Genomic DNA, 16,568 nt, shown 5'->3' with positions numbered 1-16,568 from the left:
TGCAGATATTTGAGAATTCGTGCGCGATTTGTTTGCACCAAAGTTGGGTCGTCGTTCCCTAGAATAATTTTTAAAACAACTGCGGGTTGTAAATTAACAATTCTATGCCCATTCATGAAAGTTACAATAGATCCACACTTGATGACTACTTGATTGCGCACTCTAGCAACACGGAAGTGTTTTTTTTTTTCCCCCCCCCTTACAAAGAGAAAACATATCATGCATAATGCAACAAGGTGATTTGCTATGTCAAAACATATTTATATCTATCTCATTAAAACTCGTTATCTATTAAATGTTGTACATAATTAAATTCTTTACACTGTAAATAATCAATAAAATTTAGAAATGAATGACATGTATAAAAAAAATCTGAAGTTGATATGACTGCATGGGTCACTACTGGTTTTGACTCCCCTACACTCATGCGACGCAAAGTAGATCCGACTATATAGGACATACTCATGTAATGTTACAATGCTCTCACAATTTTCTCTCGTATATCGTACAGACAGTAAATATTCGCTGAATACGACATATCCATCTAATGTGCCATTGACATCTAAACAACATTCGACAGTTTCGTAATACAACACTAATAGGAATGGTAAGACTAGTATCGTCGAATCGAGGGAATGTGAATAATGTATTCCTTTGAAAAACAAGTCAATATGCTCCTCATTTACAGAATGCCAACAAAATTCAGGAGAGCTAGAGACTTATATGCTGAAAGATATCCTCAACGTATTCACCCTACACATCTACATTTAAATATGTGTATGATAAACTGAGAACAACTGGATCTTTAACACATCGGAAACATGTCCGGCAAAGGAAAGTTACTAACGAGGAAACGGAAATTGGCACTCTTGCCACTTACTGGTTTGGTGGGCAGGTACTCGGAGAGTGGGGAGTGAGTCATTGTCTTGTTCTTCAATGCCCTCTGACAGGAAACTGCATTTCCCTTATTCAGTTCATTGTTGCAGGTCTGTTAGGGCTTGTTGCCGGATTCTGTCTGCGTGAAATTGGACATAAAAACAGAGCAACGAGTTTGTGTTAAATTTTGTTTTAAAACCGGGAAATCAGCTTCTCAGACTTATGAACAATTAAAAACACTTTTGGAGATAATTGTATGAGCCAGTCAAATGTTTCTGTCTGGTTCAACAGGTTTAAAAATGGCTGCAAATAATTTGAAGATGAACCACGGTGCAGGCCGTCCTTTCACCTCAAAAACGAATGAAAATGTTGTGAAAGTTCGCGACTTAGTGCACTCTTATCATAGACTTACAATTAGGGAATTGGCTGATGAACTTAATTTAAGTTGCTACACAGTTCGGTCAATTTTATCTGAAGATCGGAACATGTGCTGAAAGTCCGCAAAATTCATTCCAAAAGCATTGTCAAGTGAACAAAGACAAAACCAACTTGAAGTGTGCCAAGAACAGGTTAATTGGACTAAAAATGACCCAGATGTGTTAAATATGGTAATTACAGGTCACAAACTGTGGGTATATAGATATGATCCTGAAACCAAAGTGCAGTCTTTACAGTGGAAGACTCCAGGTTCACCACAACCGAAGAAAGCACAGTAAGGTCGGTCGAAGGTGAAGACAATGTTGGTGATTTTTTTCGATTCTACCGGGTAACTATGCATAATGAATTTACCTCTGGAGGACAGACAATTAACCAGGAATACTACAAATGTGTCCTTGAGTGTTTGCATGAAAAGGTGCGCTGTGGAAAGACAGGAGTTGGGAGCTATACCATGACAATGCTCCAGCTCATGTGCCTTCTCCATCATTGAATTTTTGACCAAATTCAAAATTCCTGTGCTTCCTGAAGCACCATATTCCCCTGATTTGGCCCCTGCAGACTTCTATCTGTTTCCTAAACTGAAATTTTCACTGAAAGGGAAGCGATTTGACTCGATTGCAGGCATCCAGGCAAATACAGGGAGTGTCCTTAACACACATCAGGAAAAAATTTCCAGGAATGTTTCCAAAAGTGGAAACACTGTTGGAGTCAGTGTGTTCAGTCAGAAGGAGACTATTTTGAAGGAGATGCATCACAGTAGCATGTAAGTACCACCACTGTACAATCAGAAGCCCATTCTTAAAACTTTCCAATCACACCTCATACAATAACAAATCAGAACCAAGACACAGAAATCAAATTTGCAAGATAACATAGAATAAAATAAAATTTTGCCCTTACTGTATTTGGAAAAATGTTTCTTTAACCTTATAATAGGTTTACAGAATACTAATATATGAAATTATAACCAGATTCACTGTGCTGCTTACCTGTTTCCCACGAATCCAGTATCTGTAAAACTCTCTGAATTACAGACAAGGCCATGTCCGACGAAACTAGTGGCAGCACACACTGCCCCTGGCGCCAACTTGCACGACTGATTCCTTGTGCTGTTACAAGTTTCAGTTGCCACATCAACAAATGATTTGGTTCTGTTGCCATACTCTGAACAGTCTGTTACAACACCACAATATGAGAGATTCACATGATTATGACGACAACTAATTTCACTAATAACAAACATATGAACAAAACAGTTGAAGAGCAATGAAAAGTATTATATTAAAAACACATAATACGTTGTTTCATTCCATAATTTTGTCAATAGAAATGCTTTACAATAACTACCTTCTATTGTAGGAAATTTGGTTATATGTGGCATCAGAGATCTTTCTTTCGCTTCAAGAACATGAAAATAAAACACATTCTTTGAAAGTTCATCAAAAAGTTAAATAGAATTTTATGTATTCCAATATTTTATCACAGTAATGACAGAAAATTACAATGCCGTTTGCATGTTTTGTAGTAATAGTATACTTTTCTTTTTACTGTACTTAGTGCAACAGAACAAAATGTTACTAAAGAAGAATGAAGCATGGATGTGTTTCGAAATTAGTGAAAACTGCTGTACATTATTTGAATATATTGTCACAAGGTCTGCTGTTCATACAGTCTTTGTTTTAGACAGATGACATAGCACACATAACAACCGAAGTACATAAACTTTAATATGCAAATAAAGCCACATCACTGTTCAAATGGACTGACTCAAAAAATTCTGTCAAAACTTTTAACTTTAAAGAGGATCAGTTAGAGTATAATGTCTGGTCTGTCAAGTGATAATTATAGTTGGAGACCTTAATGAGAGAAGATATGCTTTAAAGATATTGCAATAACAACAATTCATTAGTTTTATCAACAAACAGGTCTTACTGACTATGGTTACAGAATTATCTGCTGGCATAATTATCTGCCTGTGTACGGGCCCCAAGTCCTTAGCTAGCTAGCTGTCTATTGAAAATAAGTTTTTCTAAAGTATTTTTTCTATAACCAATGGTTCCAAAAAGGTAACCAATATTCATTCTGAAATACAATTTACTCTGTTCAGATACTTCCCCAAACACATAATGTTGTCACAAAAGGGAATTTCTCACAGAAGTATGAAAGTTTAGCATTCACTTTTGCACAGTGTACAGTCACAAAATTGTTGACAATGGGGCACTCATATTCGTACAGTTGGAGTCAACAATGACGGCAGCTGAGTGTAGGCTCATTAAATGCACTTGGCGGTCGAGTTTAGGTTCATTAAACGCACTTGATGTCACCCATTATCCAACAGCCAATGAATGTTCAGCAGTGTACCGAGTGCTCCCCTGTGAATGTTGTAGCTGCCACTGTGAGCATAAATGTGATCATAGCGAGTTATTTAGTGAATTTTGATTCCATTTGTTGTGAGCTGTCATGGCTAATGATGGTGGTAGGCGACAATTCTACAAAAGCATGCAAGACATATAATTTGCACAATATACACTTTCTCCAATCACAAAGTCTCTCTATGCCCACAATGCAACTGTCACTTGGCACTGGCAACACTGCATTCCCCGGCCACACCTTGACCTGTGCAAATTGCCATCATTGGACTACAGTGCTTATGCAATCACAGGTAATGTCAAATTTGATTATATTCTGAATGTGTAAATGGGTGTGAGTTCTTTATTTCTGATGAATAACTTTGTCTGAAAGCTGAATATTTCTATCGTTCTTTCTGACGTGCCCGTCTGCGACTCAATACCTCATCTAATATGGTGAGTGGCAATCTATCCTTCCCATGTTGTTGTTGCTCTTGTCCATCCAGGACTTTCCATTGTTCTATTCTGTTTTGGAAGTTTATAAAAAATATTTTGCAAGCTGTATCTTAATAAGAATTCATTTCACTATATTGTTTTTTAATTTTCATATGCAGGAAGCAAGTGCTGTGGCCAAACAGTGTTCGCCAGTATGGGTTGTTAACTGGCCACTATTTGATTTGCCACAATGGCCAAAAATCCAAAGCTGCCCAAGGCACTGTGCAGCCACTGCCCTTTGAATCTCAACATAAGGGTGTGTTAATTTTCTTCAATGGTTGAGATTTGAAGTCTGAGAGTGTTTTGATGTTAGTAAGCTCTGCAGAGCAAACTGTAGATTACTGGATGTAGCAACTCGATTTTTCACCAAAAGATGAAATCAACAACAAAAATTTAATGTAGGTCATGATTTTTAGATCACAGCAATAACAATAATTCAAATTTAGATTTTCAGAGTGGGCTACCTTTTGAAAATGATCACCAATCTTGTAGACAAAAACGTTAAATATGAGACACCATAACAGCTACAATAAAAGTGAGTCTCATGACAAAGGAATCATTACAGCTCTTTCATTTATTTCAAGTAACATAAAAAGGAGAAAAGTTAAGAGTTTAATATCCCATCAATGATCAGGTAATGATATAGAAAGGCAGAAAGATTAGAGTTTAATATGCTGTCAACACTAATTCCATTACTCATTAGACGCACTTGCATTGGTTGGCTCAGCACTTGAATTCCATTCATACCTCCCTAACTTGTGCTTGACTAATCCTGAACACAGGACAGCTGCTCAACAACTCTTGTAGATGCACATAACACAGATCACTTTTCATATTTATCATATCTTCATATACACACACACACACACACACACACACACACACACACACACACACACAAGCGCGTGCGCACACACACACACACACACACACAACTGTCTACTGGCTATTGTTGACAAAGGCGTTAATCGCTGAAAGCTTTAATTTAGAGAGTCTTTTTGTTGTGCCTATCTGCAACTCAGCATCTCCACTAGATAATGTTGCATATCAATGATACAAGAACCATCTAGATCTAGCACCATAATTCACGAAAATACCAGACTACTCCAGTAGAATGGGACTGGAACTATTTAAGCAGCACCACGTGGAAGAATTGGGCAGCTCCCAACTGACTAGTGATCTGATAAGATGATTATTTGTAAACATAATGCAAACAATAAGTGCAAGTTAGGAACATTTGAAATGTTTACTGCGGGACACAATACCAACATCAACTTCTGAGGGCTTTGTCGATGCGGCTGGCAGAATGAGTTTCACCAAATTAAAGAAGAACTAGGAAAATATGTAGAATCAGCTGCCCTGCTCATATACTCCACAATACTATATCAAGTGCTGCAGAAGTCTTAACTGTTGACATTGCAGCAATCATTATGAAAATTTTAATTATTTTTCAATACACATGGTAAGGACAGAGAAGCTGAAACAGATCTGTTTGTACATTGATGTCATTCATCAGACTCTTCTATCTCACTCAAAAATATGATGGCTGTCGTTAATGCCCACAGTTGAGAGAATTCTTAAGCTTCAGATTCCATTAAATCAATATTTTGATGCCAAAGACAGGACACGTACAATAATTTCAGACTTTTTCAGTAGTGTGATCAGTGAAATTTACTTCATGTTTCTGCAGTCAAACTTGGCTCTGTTTCAAAACAATATAAAAAGCATGGAAAAGAATAAAGAGTCGATAACTGAAATGAGAAATATATTAATTGAGACTCAACGACGCCTGAATGAAAGGAAGACTGCCATTTTTATTGGCTTGCAAACCAAGATGAATTTGAACAAATTAAAGAATGAGAACCCTAACTGAGAAATAATTAATTTGATTTCAAAATTTAAGAAAGAGAGTAAGGCTTTCTATACTATATCATTTGATTACTTAGAGAAATGGGTTATTTCTTTTAATAAATTCAAGTGTTTGATTGGAGATGCTATCTGAAACCCCAGATTGGGTGATGATTGAAAACACAATTATATACCTGACAAATCCTTAGGCACCAAAGGATTTCTAGTAACAATATTATACATAAAATTGTGGATTTTAAAAGGCCTACAGTTCAGTTGATTGTGAATCTCTTTTCCAAATTTTATAGGAATAAGGGATAGATAATAGAACTCTAACACTGATTAAGGCAACGTTAACCAACACTAGCTCTGAAGTTAAATTCATGGGAGAAATTTCTGAATCATTTGATACAAAGATGGACTCTCCCCATTACTGTTTAACTGTGATTTGGAAATGGTAATTACAGAATGGTGAGAGCAAAAGTTAAGTCAAAATGCAGATCAATCAATCACATTAGGATGAAGTAATATTAAAGTAGATTGCCTCGCCTTTGCAGACGATCTGGCAGTTTTAACTAGGAATATTACCACAGCTCAAAAACAAATTGAAATTCTTAAAGTAGTTGCAGAAAAAGTAGGACTACAAAAAAAAAAAAAAAAAACGGAATATATAACATGCAGCAAACCAGCACTAAAGTTTTTGAACACAAATTATGGAAAAATAAAAAAGGTTTCTCAATTTAAATACTTGGGTGAAATCATACAAGAAAACTGTCTGGAAAAAACTGCAAATGAAGTTTGCTGTCAACAAATGGCAACTGAATTCTAATTTTAAAAATTATAATAAATATCACTTTCTAAATTCAGTAAACTTAGACATTACAGGACTGTAATCAAACCTGAATGTCTTTATGGAGCAGAAACTTTAATTTTAAATAGAAAGACAGATATTGAAGAAATCCAAGAGAAAGAAAAAAAGATTATTAGGAAAATATTAGGCCCCAAAATTATTGAGAACTAATAAGTAAATAGAATACATAAGGCACACATGGTGACATGAGAAACCAAAGACTTGAATTTTATGGGCACGGCACCCACTAGGTTGACAAAACAAATAGCAGAATTCTATGAAAACCAAAGTAAGGCCAAAATTGAGCCAATTGAATGGACCACCACGATTAAGGAGGATCTTAAAGTAGTTGGTATAACGTAGGCAGACGTTGCAGATAGAAAACATTCAGACAATGGGTATGTGATTGGAGAGTTAGTCAGAGAGGGATTAGAAAATGGACTTGAGCACCATGGTCTGATGAAAGAAAGAGACTTCATTCTGAAAGGATGAAACAAATCTGGACACAAAGAAAGGCCAAACATCAAAAGCGACGTTGATTGATTGTATCTTGTGTGGTCCTATTGAGCCCACACATAAATAATAATAATAATAATAATAATAATAATAATAATAATAACAGAAAAAGCCCTCCAACAATTGGAAGCAACTTGGAAGCAAATTAATCGAAACCACACAAACACTGATACCTCTGCAAAAAAGAAAAACACACTTGGTGGAACAAAGAATGTGAACAAGCAATCCAATCTAGACAGGAAGCATACAGTAATTGGAACAGCAGAAAGACTGAGAAGAATTACAAAACATTCTCAGCAGTGAGGAAAGAGGCAGCCCAATTAATAAGAAAGACCAAAAGGAAATTTGAAAAGTAACAGCTACTTGAAATCAAGAAAGACTTTGAAAGAAACAACACGTGAAATTTTTACAAGAATTCCAAAACAAAACTCACTGGATATCATCCACAAAATCTTTGCTTCAGCAAAGGAAACGGGCAATTTGCACTGAACAATCAAGAAAATTGTGAAGAACTTGCAAGATATTTTGAAAAACTGCTGAACTGCCCAGAAGCAACACAAAGATTTCCACCTCAGGAACCTGAATCCACAAACCCAAACTCATTATCACTGGATGTAGAGGAAATCACCAAACAGATCAAACATCTTAAAAACAATAAAGCTGCAGGTGAAGATGGAATCGTAGCAGAAATCCTCAAAATAAGCAGGCCCAAGTACTATAAAAGAAATCACCTAAATAATACAAGACATTTGGCAAATAGAACAAATTCCAGACAACTGGAAAAATGCATTAATTCATCCTCTACACAAGAAAGGAGATAGATCAGATGTAAACAACTATAGGGGAATCTCACTGACATCAGTAGCTTACAAAATTCTAACCCAGTGCCTTCTCAATAGAACACAACAACAACGAGAACAAAAAATGGAGAGTATCAGGCAGGATTCAGACCAGGCTGTTCATGTCCAGAGCAAATTCTGAACTTAAAACTAATCTTAAGACATCAGAGAATAAGTGGCAAAGATGTAGTCTGCACATTTGTTGACTTTAAAAAAGCCTACAATTCAGTTGACTGTCAATCATCATTCCAAATATTAAAAGAACAGGGTTTAGATTTGAAAACACTTGCAATCATACAACAGACATTGATAGACACAAAATCTAAAGTCAAATTTATGGGGGACATCTCTGAACCTTTTCTCATCAACACAGGAGTAAGTCAAGGAGATGGACTCTCTCCACTACTGTTCAACTGCGTCCTTAAAAAGGTGATACAAGAATGGTGCAAACTGAAATCAATCCTCAAGATTGACCAACCAATTACTCTCAGCAGAGGAAAATATACAGTAGATTGCTTAGCATTTGCAGACAGTCTAGCCACCTTAACTCGCAATGTTTCAACAGCCAAAAAACAGACTGAACTCCTGGTGGAAACTGCAGAAAAAGTCGGCCTGCAAGTATCTTTTGAAAAGACAGAATATATGGCTTGCAACAAACAAGCACCATATTTCATGGAGACAAAATGTGGCAAAATTAAATGAGTCCCACTTTTAAATATCTCGGTGAAGCGATTCAGGAAAATGGAATAGAAACAAAAGCCAACGAAGTCCCAATGGACATCATTAAACTTCTAATTAATAGATACTATATTTTTATGTGGACATAGATACGGTACTGTATATATCGAACCTGGTCTTGGTACAAATTTTCATTCATCGCTTCAGTCTACATACACACATCACATATGTTCGAGACTTGAAAAAGATATCTGGAACCATGCAGTTTCATTTGATTAAAGCACACATGCCTGAGTTTAAGGCTGGGTCCCCATTTCACTCAATGCTGAGGTATTATTCCAATACAGTTGCAATGCTGTTTGAGTTTATGGGAAATATCATGTGGGCTAAGGCATAAATGCCAATTTGGATTGAGGATGGAGGTATGCTAGGGTATTTCACGCTGTTGTGCAAAGCCATTGTGCCAGGGTGGCATATGGATAGCACATCTGTATAGTGAGCAGAAGTCCCAGGCATGTATCCCAGCATTGGTACAATTTTTCATTCATCACACTTCAGTCTGCACATACACATTATATATATATATATATATATATATATATATATATATATATATATATATATATATATATATATATATATATATATATATATATATGTGTGTGTGTGTGTGTGTGGATGGATGTGTGTGTGTGTGTGTGTGTGCGCGCGAGTGTATACCGGTCCTTTTTTCCCCCTAAGGTAAGTCTTTCCGCTCCCGGGATTGGAATGACTCCTTACCCTCTCCCTTAAAACCCACATCCTTTCGTCTTTCGATCTCCTTCCCTCTTTCCTGATGAGGCAACAGTTTGTTGCGAAAGCTTGAATTTTGTGTGTATGTTTGTGTGTCTGTCGACCTGCCAGCACTTTCATTTGGTAAGTCACATCATCTTTGTTTTTAGATATATATTTTTCCTACGTGGAATGTTTCCCTCTATATATATATATATATATATATATATATATATATATATATATATATATATGAGGGAAACATTCCACGTGGGAAAAATTATATATAAAAACAAAGATGAGGTGACTTACCAAACGAAAGCGCTGGCAGGTCGATAGACACACAAACATACACACAAAATTCTAGCTTTCGCAACCAACGGTTGCCTCATCAGGAAAGAGGGAAGGAGAGGGAAAGATGAAAGGATGTGGGTTTTAAGGGAGAGGGTAAGGAGTCATTCCAATCCCGGGAGCGGAAAGACTCACCTTAGGGGGAAAAAAGGACGGGTATACACTCGCGCACACACACACATATCCATCCACACATACAGACACAAGCAGACATATTTAAAGACAAAGAGTTTGGGCAGAGATGTCAGTCGAGGTGGAAGTGTAGAGGCAAAGAAGTTGTTGAAAGACAGGCGAGGTACGAGTGGCGGCAACTTGAAATTAGCGGAGATTGAGGCCTGGCGGATAACGAGAAGAGAGGATATACTGAAGGGCAAGTTCCCATCTCCGGAGTTCGGATAGGTTGGTGTTGGTGGGAAGTATACAGATAACCCGGACGGTGTAACACTGTGCCAAGATTTGCTGGCTGTGCACCAAGGCATGTTTAGCCACAGGGTGATCCTCATTACCAACAAACACTGTCTGCCTGTGTCCATTCATGCGAATGGACAGTTTGTTGCTGGTCATTCCCACATAGAATGCATCACAGTGTAGGCAGGTCAGTTGGTAAATCACGTGGGTGCTTTCACACGTGGCTCTGCCTTTGATCGTGTACACCTTCCGGGTTACAGGACTGGAGTAGGTGGTGGTGGGAGGGTGCATGGGATAGGTTTTGCACCGGAGGCGGTTACAAGGATAGGAGCCAGAGGGTAGGGAAGGTGGTTTGGGGATTTCATAGGGATGAACTAACAGGTTACGAAGGTTAGGTGGACGGCGGAAAGACACTCTTGGCGGAGTGGGGAGGACTTCATGAAGGATGGATCTAATTTCAGGGCAGGATTTGAGGAAGTCGTATCCCTGCTGGAGAGCCACATTCAGAGTCTGGTCCAGTCCCGGAAAGTATCCTGTCACAAGTGGGGCACTTTTGTGGTTCTTCTGTGGGGGATTCTGGGTTTGAGGGGATGAGGAAGTGGCTCTGGTTATTTGCTTCTGTACCAGGTCGGGAGGGTAGTTGCGGGATGCGAAAGCTGTTGTCAGGTTGTTGGTGTAATGATTCAGGGATTCCGGACTGGAGCAGATTCGTTTGCCACGAAGACCTAGGCTGTAGGGAAGGGACCGTTTGATGTGGAATGGGTGGCAGCTGTCATAATGGAGGTACTGTTGCTTGTTGGTGGGTTTGATGTGGACGGACGTGTGAAGTTGGCCATTGGACAGGTGGAGGTCAACATCAAGGAAAGTGGCATGGGATTTGGAGTAGGACCAGGTGAATCTGATGGAACCAAAGGAGTTGAGGTTGGAGAGGAAATTCTGGAGTTCTTCTTCACTGTGAGTCCAGATCATGAAGATGTCATCAATAAATCTGTACCAAACTTTGGGTTGGCAGACCTGGGTAACCAAGAAGGCTTCCTCTAAGCGACCCATGAATAGGTTGGCGTACGAGGGGGCCATCCTGGTACCCATGGCTGTTCCCTTTAATTGTTGGTATGTCTGGCCTTCAAAAGTGAAGAAGTTGTGGGTCAGGATGAAGCTGGCTAAGGTAATGAGGAAAGAGGTTTTAGGTAGGGTGGCAGGTGATCGGCGTGAAAGGAAATGCTCCATTGCAGCGAGGCCCTGGACGTGCGGAATATTTGTGTATAAGGAAGTGGCATCAATGGTTACAAGGATGGTTTCCGGGGGTAACAAATTGGGTAAGGATTCCAGGCGTTCAAGGAAGTGGTTGGTGTCTTTGATGAAGTATGGGAGACTGCATGTAATGGGTTGAAGGTGTTGATCTACGTAGGCAGAGATACGTTCTGTGGGGGCTTGGTAACCAGCTACAATGGGGCGGCCGGGATGATTGGGTTTGTGGATTTTAGGAAGAAGGTAGAAGGTAGGGGTGCGGGGTGTCGGTGGGGTCAGGAGGTTGATGGAGTCAGGTGAAAGGTTTTGCAGGGGGCCTAAGGTTCTGAGGATTCCTCGAAGCTCCGCCTGGACATCGGGAATGGGGTTACCTTGGCAAACTTTGTATGTGGTGTTGTCTGAAAGCTGACGCAGTCCCTCAGCCACATACTCCCGACGATCAAGTACCACGGTCGTGGAACCCTTGTCCGCCGGAAGAATGATGATGGATCGGTCAGCCTTCAGATCACGGATAGCCTGGGCTTCAGCAGTGGTGATGTACAGCAGGACCCACCTCCTCTTCCTCAAAATCACCCTCTCCAAACCTTCCAGGAATTTCTGACTTCCGGCCTTGCATCCCAATCCTTCTTAAAAAACCTTAATCCTACACCCAACATCACCACGTGTGAAAGCACCCACGTGATTTACCAACTGACCTGCCTACACTGTGATGCATTCTATGTGGGAATGACCAGCAACAAACTGTCCATTCGCATGAATGGACACAGGCAGACAGTGTTTGTTGGTAATGAGGATCACCCTGTGGCTAAACATGCCTTGGTGCACAGCCAGCACATCTTGGCACAGTGTTACACCGTCCGGGTTATCTGGATACTTCCCACCAACACCAACCTATCCGAACTCCGGAGATGGGAACTTGCCCTTCAGTATATCCTCTCTTCTCGTTATCCGCCAGGCCTCAATCTCCGCTAATTTCAAGTTGCCGCCACTCATACCTCACCTGTCTTTCAACAACTTCTTTGCCTCTACACTTCCACCTCGACTGACATCTCTGCCCAAACTCTTTGTCTTTAAATATGTCTGCTTGTGCCTGTATGTGTGGATGGATATGTGTGTGTGTGTGTGTGTGTGTGTGTGTGTGTGTGTGTGTGTGTGTGTGTGTGCGTGCGAGTGTATACCCGTCCGTTTTTCCCCCTAAGGTACGTCTTTCCGCTCCCGGGATTGGAATGACTCCTTACCCTCTCCCTTAAAACCCACATCCTTTCATCTTTCCCTCTCCTTCCCTCTTTCCTGATGAGGCAACCGCTGGTTGCGAAAGCTAGAATTTTGTGTGTACGTTTGTGTGTCTATCGACTTGCCAGTGCTTTCGTTCGGTAAGTCACCTCATCTTTGTTTTTATATATAATTTTTCCCACGTGGAATGTTTCCTTCTATTATACTGATTTTTTATATATATATATATATATATATATATATATATATATTTTTTTTTTTTTTTTTTTTTTTTTTTTTTTTTTTTTTTTTTTGAAACCTGAAAGAGATCTCTGAAACAATATAGTTTCACTTAAACAATTTGAAACCAAAAAACACCTGACCAGGAAAAAAAAAAAAGGAAGTTGTGCAGGTAGCGTCATAAGAAGTAATTATCCAAAGAAAATTACAAGAAGATAGTTTCTTCTATGTAGTAACAAAATTAATGAAAAAGTGGCATGAATTGAAAATTCTACAGTGGCAGGTGTACTGTAACTACCATTTGATCATGAAACTGAAAGGGACATATTGCATGTTTTGTATTGTGATCTTAAATATAATTTGCACTACAATCAAAGTGGATACTGTATTTCATTATACATAACTAGATAAGCACTATATATGGAGGTATGTTCCGTCTATGTAACTAATTGAAGCAGTTTGTTTATTGCGATATGCGTTTCCTTTTCTTCTATTTGGGAAGCATCTTTAGTGGCAATCTCCAGTGCTATTCCGTTGTTTGTAAATGTGACTGGGGTGTTTTTCTTGTTCTGTAAGCTATGTGTTAGTATACCGTATTTACTCGAATCCAAGCCGCACTTTTTTTCTGGTTTTTGTAATCCAAAAAGCCACCTGTGGCTTAGAATCGAGTGCAAAGTAAGCGGAAGTTGTAAAGAAAGGTTGGTAGGTGCCGCCACAACTAAGTTCTGCCATCGAATATATGTAGCGCTACACACGCATGCTTTGCAGGCACAAAGATAAATACTCTGCGTCAGTAAATAAATTAAAAAAAGAAAAAGGTGGAAGATGAGTTTTTTTGTCCGCCCCGAGTTTTGACCACTGCATTTTCATACATTATCCAACAAAGTAAATACAAATTCCGTATTGTTCATCTTCGAATGTAGCAGCATTTCAATGTACTACGAAAATCCAACTGGCAAGACTGTTTGGGATGTTTGTCAATATGGCCAAACTCTACATTCTGAATTTTTTCCCACCTGTGAGAAGAGATGGTTGCTAATATGAACTTTTATGTATTGTGAATCACATGCAGCATTCTCTTCACTATAAGAATAATACGAATATAACCATTTTGCCATGTATTGTTTCGTGTTTGCTGCTATCTCATTTAAATCCAGTCTGCCTAATAAACTACGAAACTTGAGTGAGATAACAGCAAACGCGGAAGAATATACATATTATGTAATGTTTATATTTGTATTATTCTTATGCCTAATAGTGATACAGTCGGAAATGAAGCACTGCAATTGACTAGATTTTTAAGTCTAAGATGACTCTAATTTCTGTGCAGAATGTAATGTACTAAAGAGGCGTCTGCAAAAATTTTCAAACGGAGAAAAACTTTCGCTAAACTCTCGTTCAGAACATCTTCTATCATACGCAGTCTATTATTTGGTTCTTGTTGATCATTATTGAAGAAAGCAGCAGTGTAAGTAACAACAAATAGCAGTATCTTGCCACCGTTTTGCTAATGAGATGGTTCCTCTCTTTTGTTTCTTAATTGTAAGCGGTGGTAGCGTGCACAAAAGCAAGCCATGCCGCGAGTGGTGACAGGTCGTAAACACAAAAAAATTGTTCAAATGGCTCTGAGCACTATGGGACTTAACATCTGAGGTCATCAGTCCCCTAGAACTTAGAACTACTTAAATCTAACTAACCTAAGGACATCACACACATCCATGCCCGAGGCAGGATTCGAACCTGCGACCGTAGCAGTCGCGCAGTTCCGGACTGAAGTGCCTAGAACCGCTTGGCCACCACGGCAGGCTCGTAAAAACACATTATCAGAATGCGACAAACAATGCATGACACAGTACAGTAATGCATTTTCAGCTTAGAGTGACATAAACACCTAAAACAAAGAGAACGGCACTTATCCAATCAAAGAAAAATAAGCAATCAATTCTAACCAGACGAAGCACATGAAAAAGGAAGGGTACCCGTATAAATACGGACGGAGCACTTGACGCATAGCAATCGCTACCTGGTAAAGCTTAACTGCTAAGCTTACGACTCGAACCAAACTACTGTAGCTGTATCGTCATTCATTCAACCTTAATTGTCTCTCATATTACAATGGACCAACTTTGTTTTGATTTGGAAGTGCAGCCTAAAACTTTTCTCTCTCCTTGAATTTCGAGTCTCAAATTTCAAGTGCGGCTTACATTTGGGAAAATTTTTTTTCCTTGATTTCGAGTCTAATTTTTCAGGTGCCGCTTAGATTCGAGTGCGTCTTAGATTTGAGTAAATACGGTATTTCCTATCTTGTGTGTTGCTTTGTGTTTGTATGTAAGAGTGTACCCCTTTTTTTCTCTGTTATTCATGTCATGAGTGTTACTGTTGTGTGCTGCAGTATATGGGGGGATCTTTGGTGTTTGTGCTCTCTGCTTGTTTTCATTTATCTTTAGCTGTGTTTTAATTCTTTGGTTGAGTTTTTGTACAACCTTTGCTGATTGGGATGTTATTCAGTCTGTGTTACATGTGTCGTAGGGACACTAATTTTTGATTTTGCTGGTGGTTGGATGAACCATGTTTAATTATGTCTGCGGCTGTTGGCTTTCTGAAGATGTCAAATGTATGTTTATTGTTGTCTCTCTTTATTGTTACATCCAAGAAATGTATTTGCTTCTGTGTTTCTTTTTCCATGGTGAATTGAATATTTTTATGTATGTTGTTTACATCTGTACGAAGTTATCAATTTTCTCTGTTGTTTCATCTACCATAAAGATTATGTCATTCACATATCTGTAAGAGAAAACAATTTTGTATTCTTTCTTTGTGATAACTGTATCAAAGATTGTGTTTTCTATGTGGTTGACGAATGTGTTTGCCAGTGTTCCTGGAATTGGGGATCCCATTGGGAGCCCATATTCTTGTATGTAAAATTCTTTTTAAATTGGAAATTACAAGAAGATGGGCAGGTATGGGAGCAAACTGTATACTACTTATCGTCATTTTTTTCTGTTTTCTGTATTTCCCTTAGTTGTTATAAATTTGTGGAGGTGGCTGATGAATATGTTTGTCAGTGTTCCTGAAATTGGGAATCCCATTGCAAGCCCATATCCTTGTACGTAAAATTCTTTATGAAATTGGAATTTACAAGAAGATGGGCTTCCAATGGGATCCCCAATTTCAGGCATACATATTCATAAGGCACATACATAACACAATCTTTGATACAGTCACCCCAAAGAAAAGATACAAAATTGTTTACTGGTACAGATATGTGTATGGCATTATCTGTATTGTAGATGAAACAACAGAGAAAACTGACAACATACAGATATAAACAACACACATAAAAATATTCAATTTACCATGGAAAAAGAAACACAAAAGCAAATACATTTCTTGGATATAACAATAAAGAGAGACAACACACACTTGACATCTTCAGAAAGCTAACAGCCA

At 38.6% G+C, this 16,568-nt stretch overlaps 1 protein-coding gene across 1 annotated transcript in view; it reads right to left on the bottom strand.

The window, feature by feature from the left end:
* Nucleotides 1-16,568, bottom strand: part of LOC124797781 (anaphase-promoting complex subunit 1) — a 349,586-nt gene that overhangs the window by 21,929 nt on the left and 311,089 nt on the right. The window contains exon 33 of the mRNA XM_047260813.1: nucleotides 2,304-2,487. Coding sequence (XP_047116769.1) covers nucleotides 2,304-2,487 — 184 coding nt within the window. The remainder of the gene's footprint in view (nucleotides 1-2,303; nucleotides 2,488-16,568) is intronic.

Source organism: Schistocerca piceifrons, chromosome 1, assembly GCF_021461385.2.
Source record: "Schistocerca piceifrons isolate TAMUIC-IGC-003096 chromosome 1, iqSchPice1.1, whole genome shotgun sequence".
Classification (NCBI taxonomy): domain Eukaryota; kingdom Metazoa; phylum Arthropoda; class Insecta; order Orthoptera; family Acrididae; genus Schistocerca; species Schistocerca piceifrons.
The sequence above is the reverse complement of the archived record's forward strand: the minus strand, read 5'-3'. Positions and strand labels throughout refer to the sequence as shown.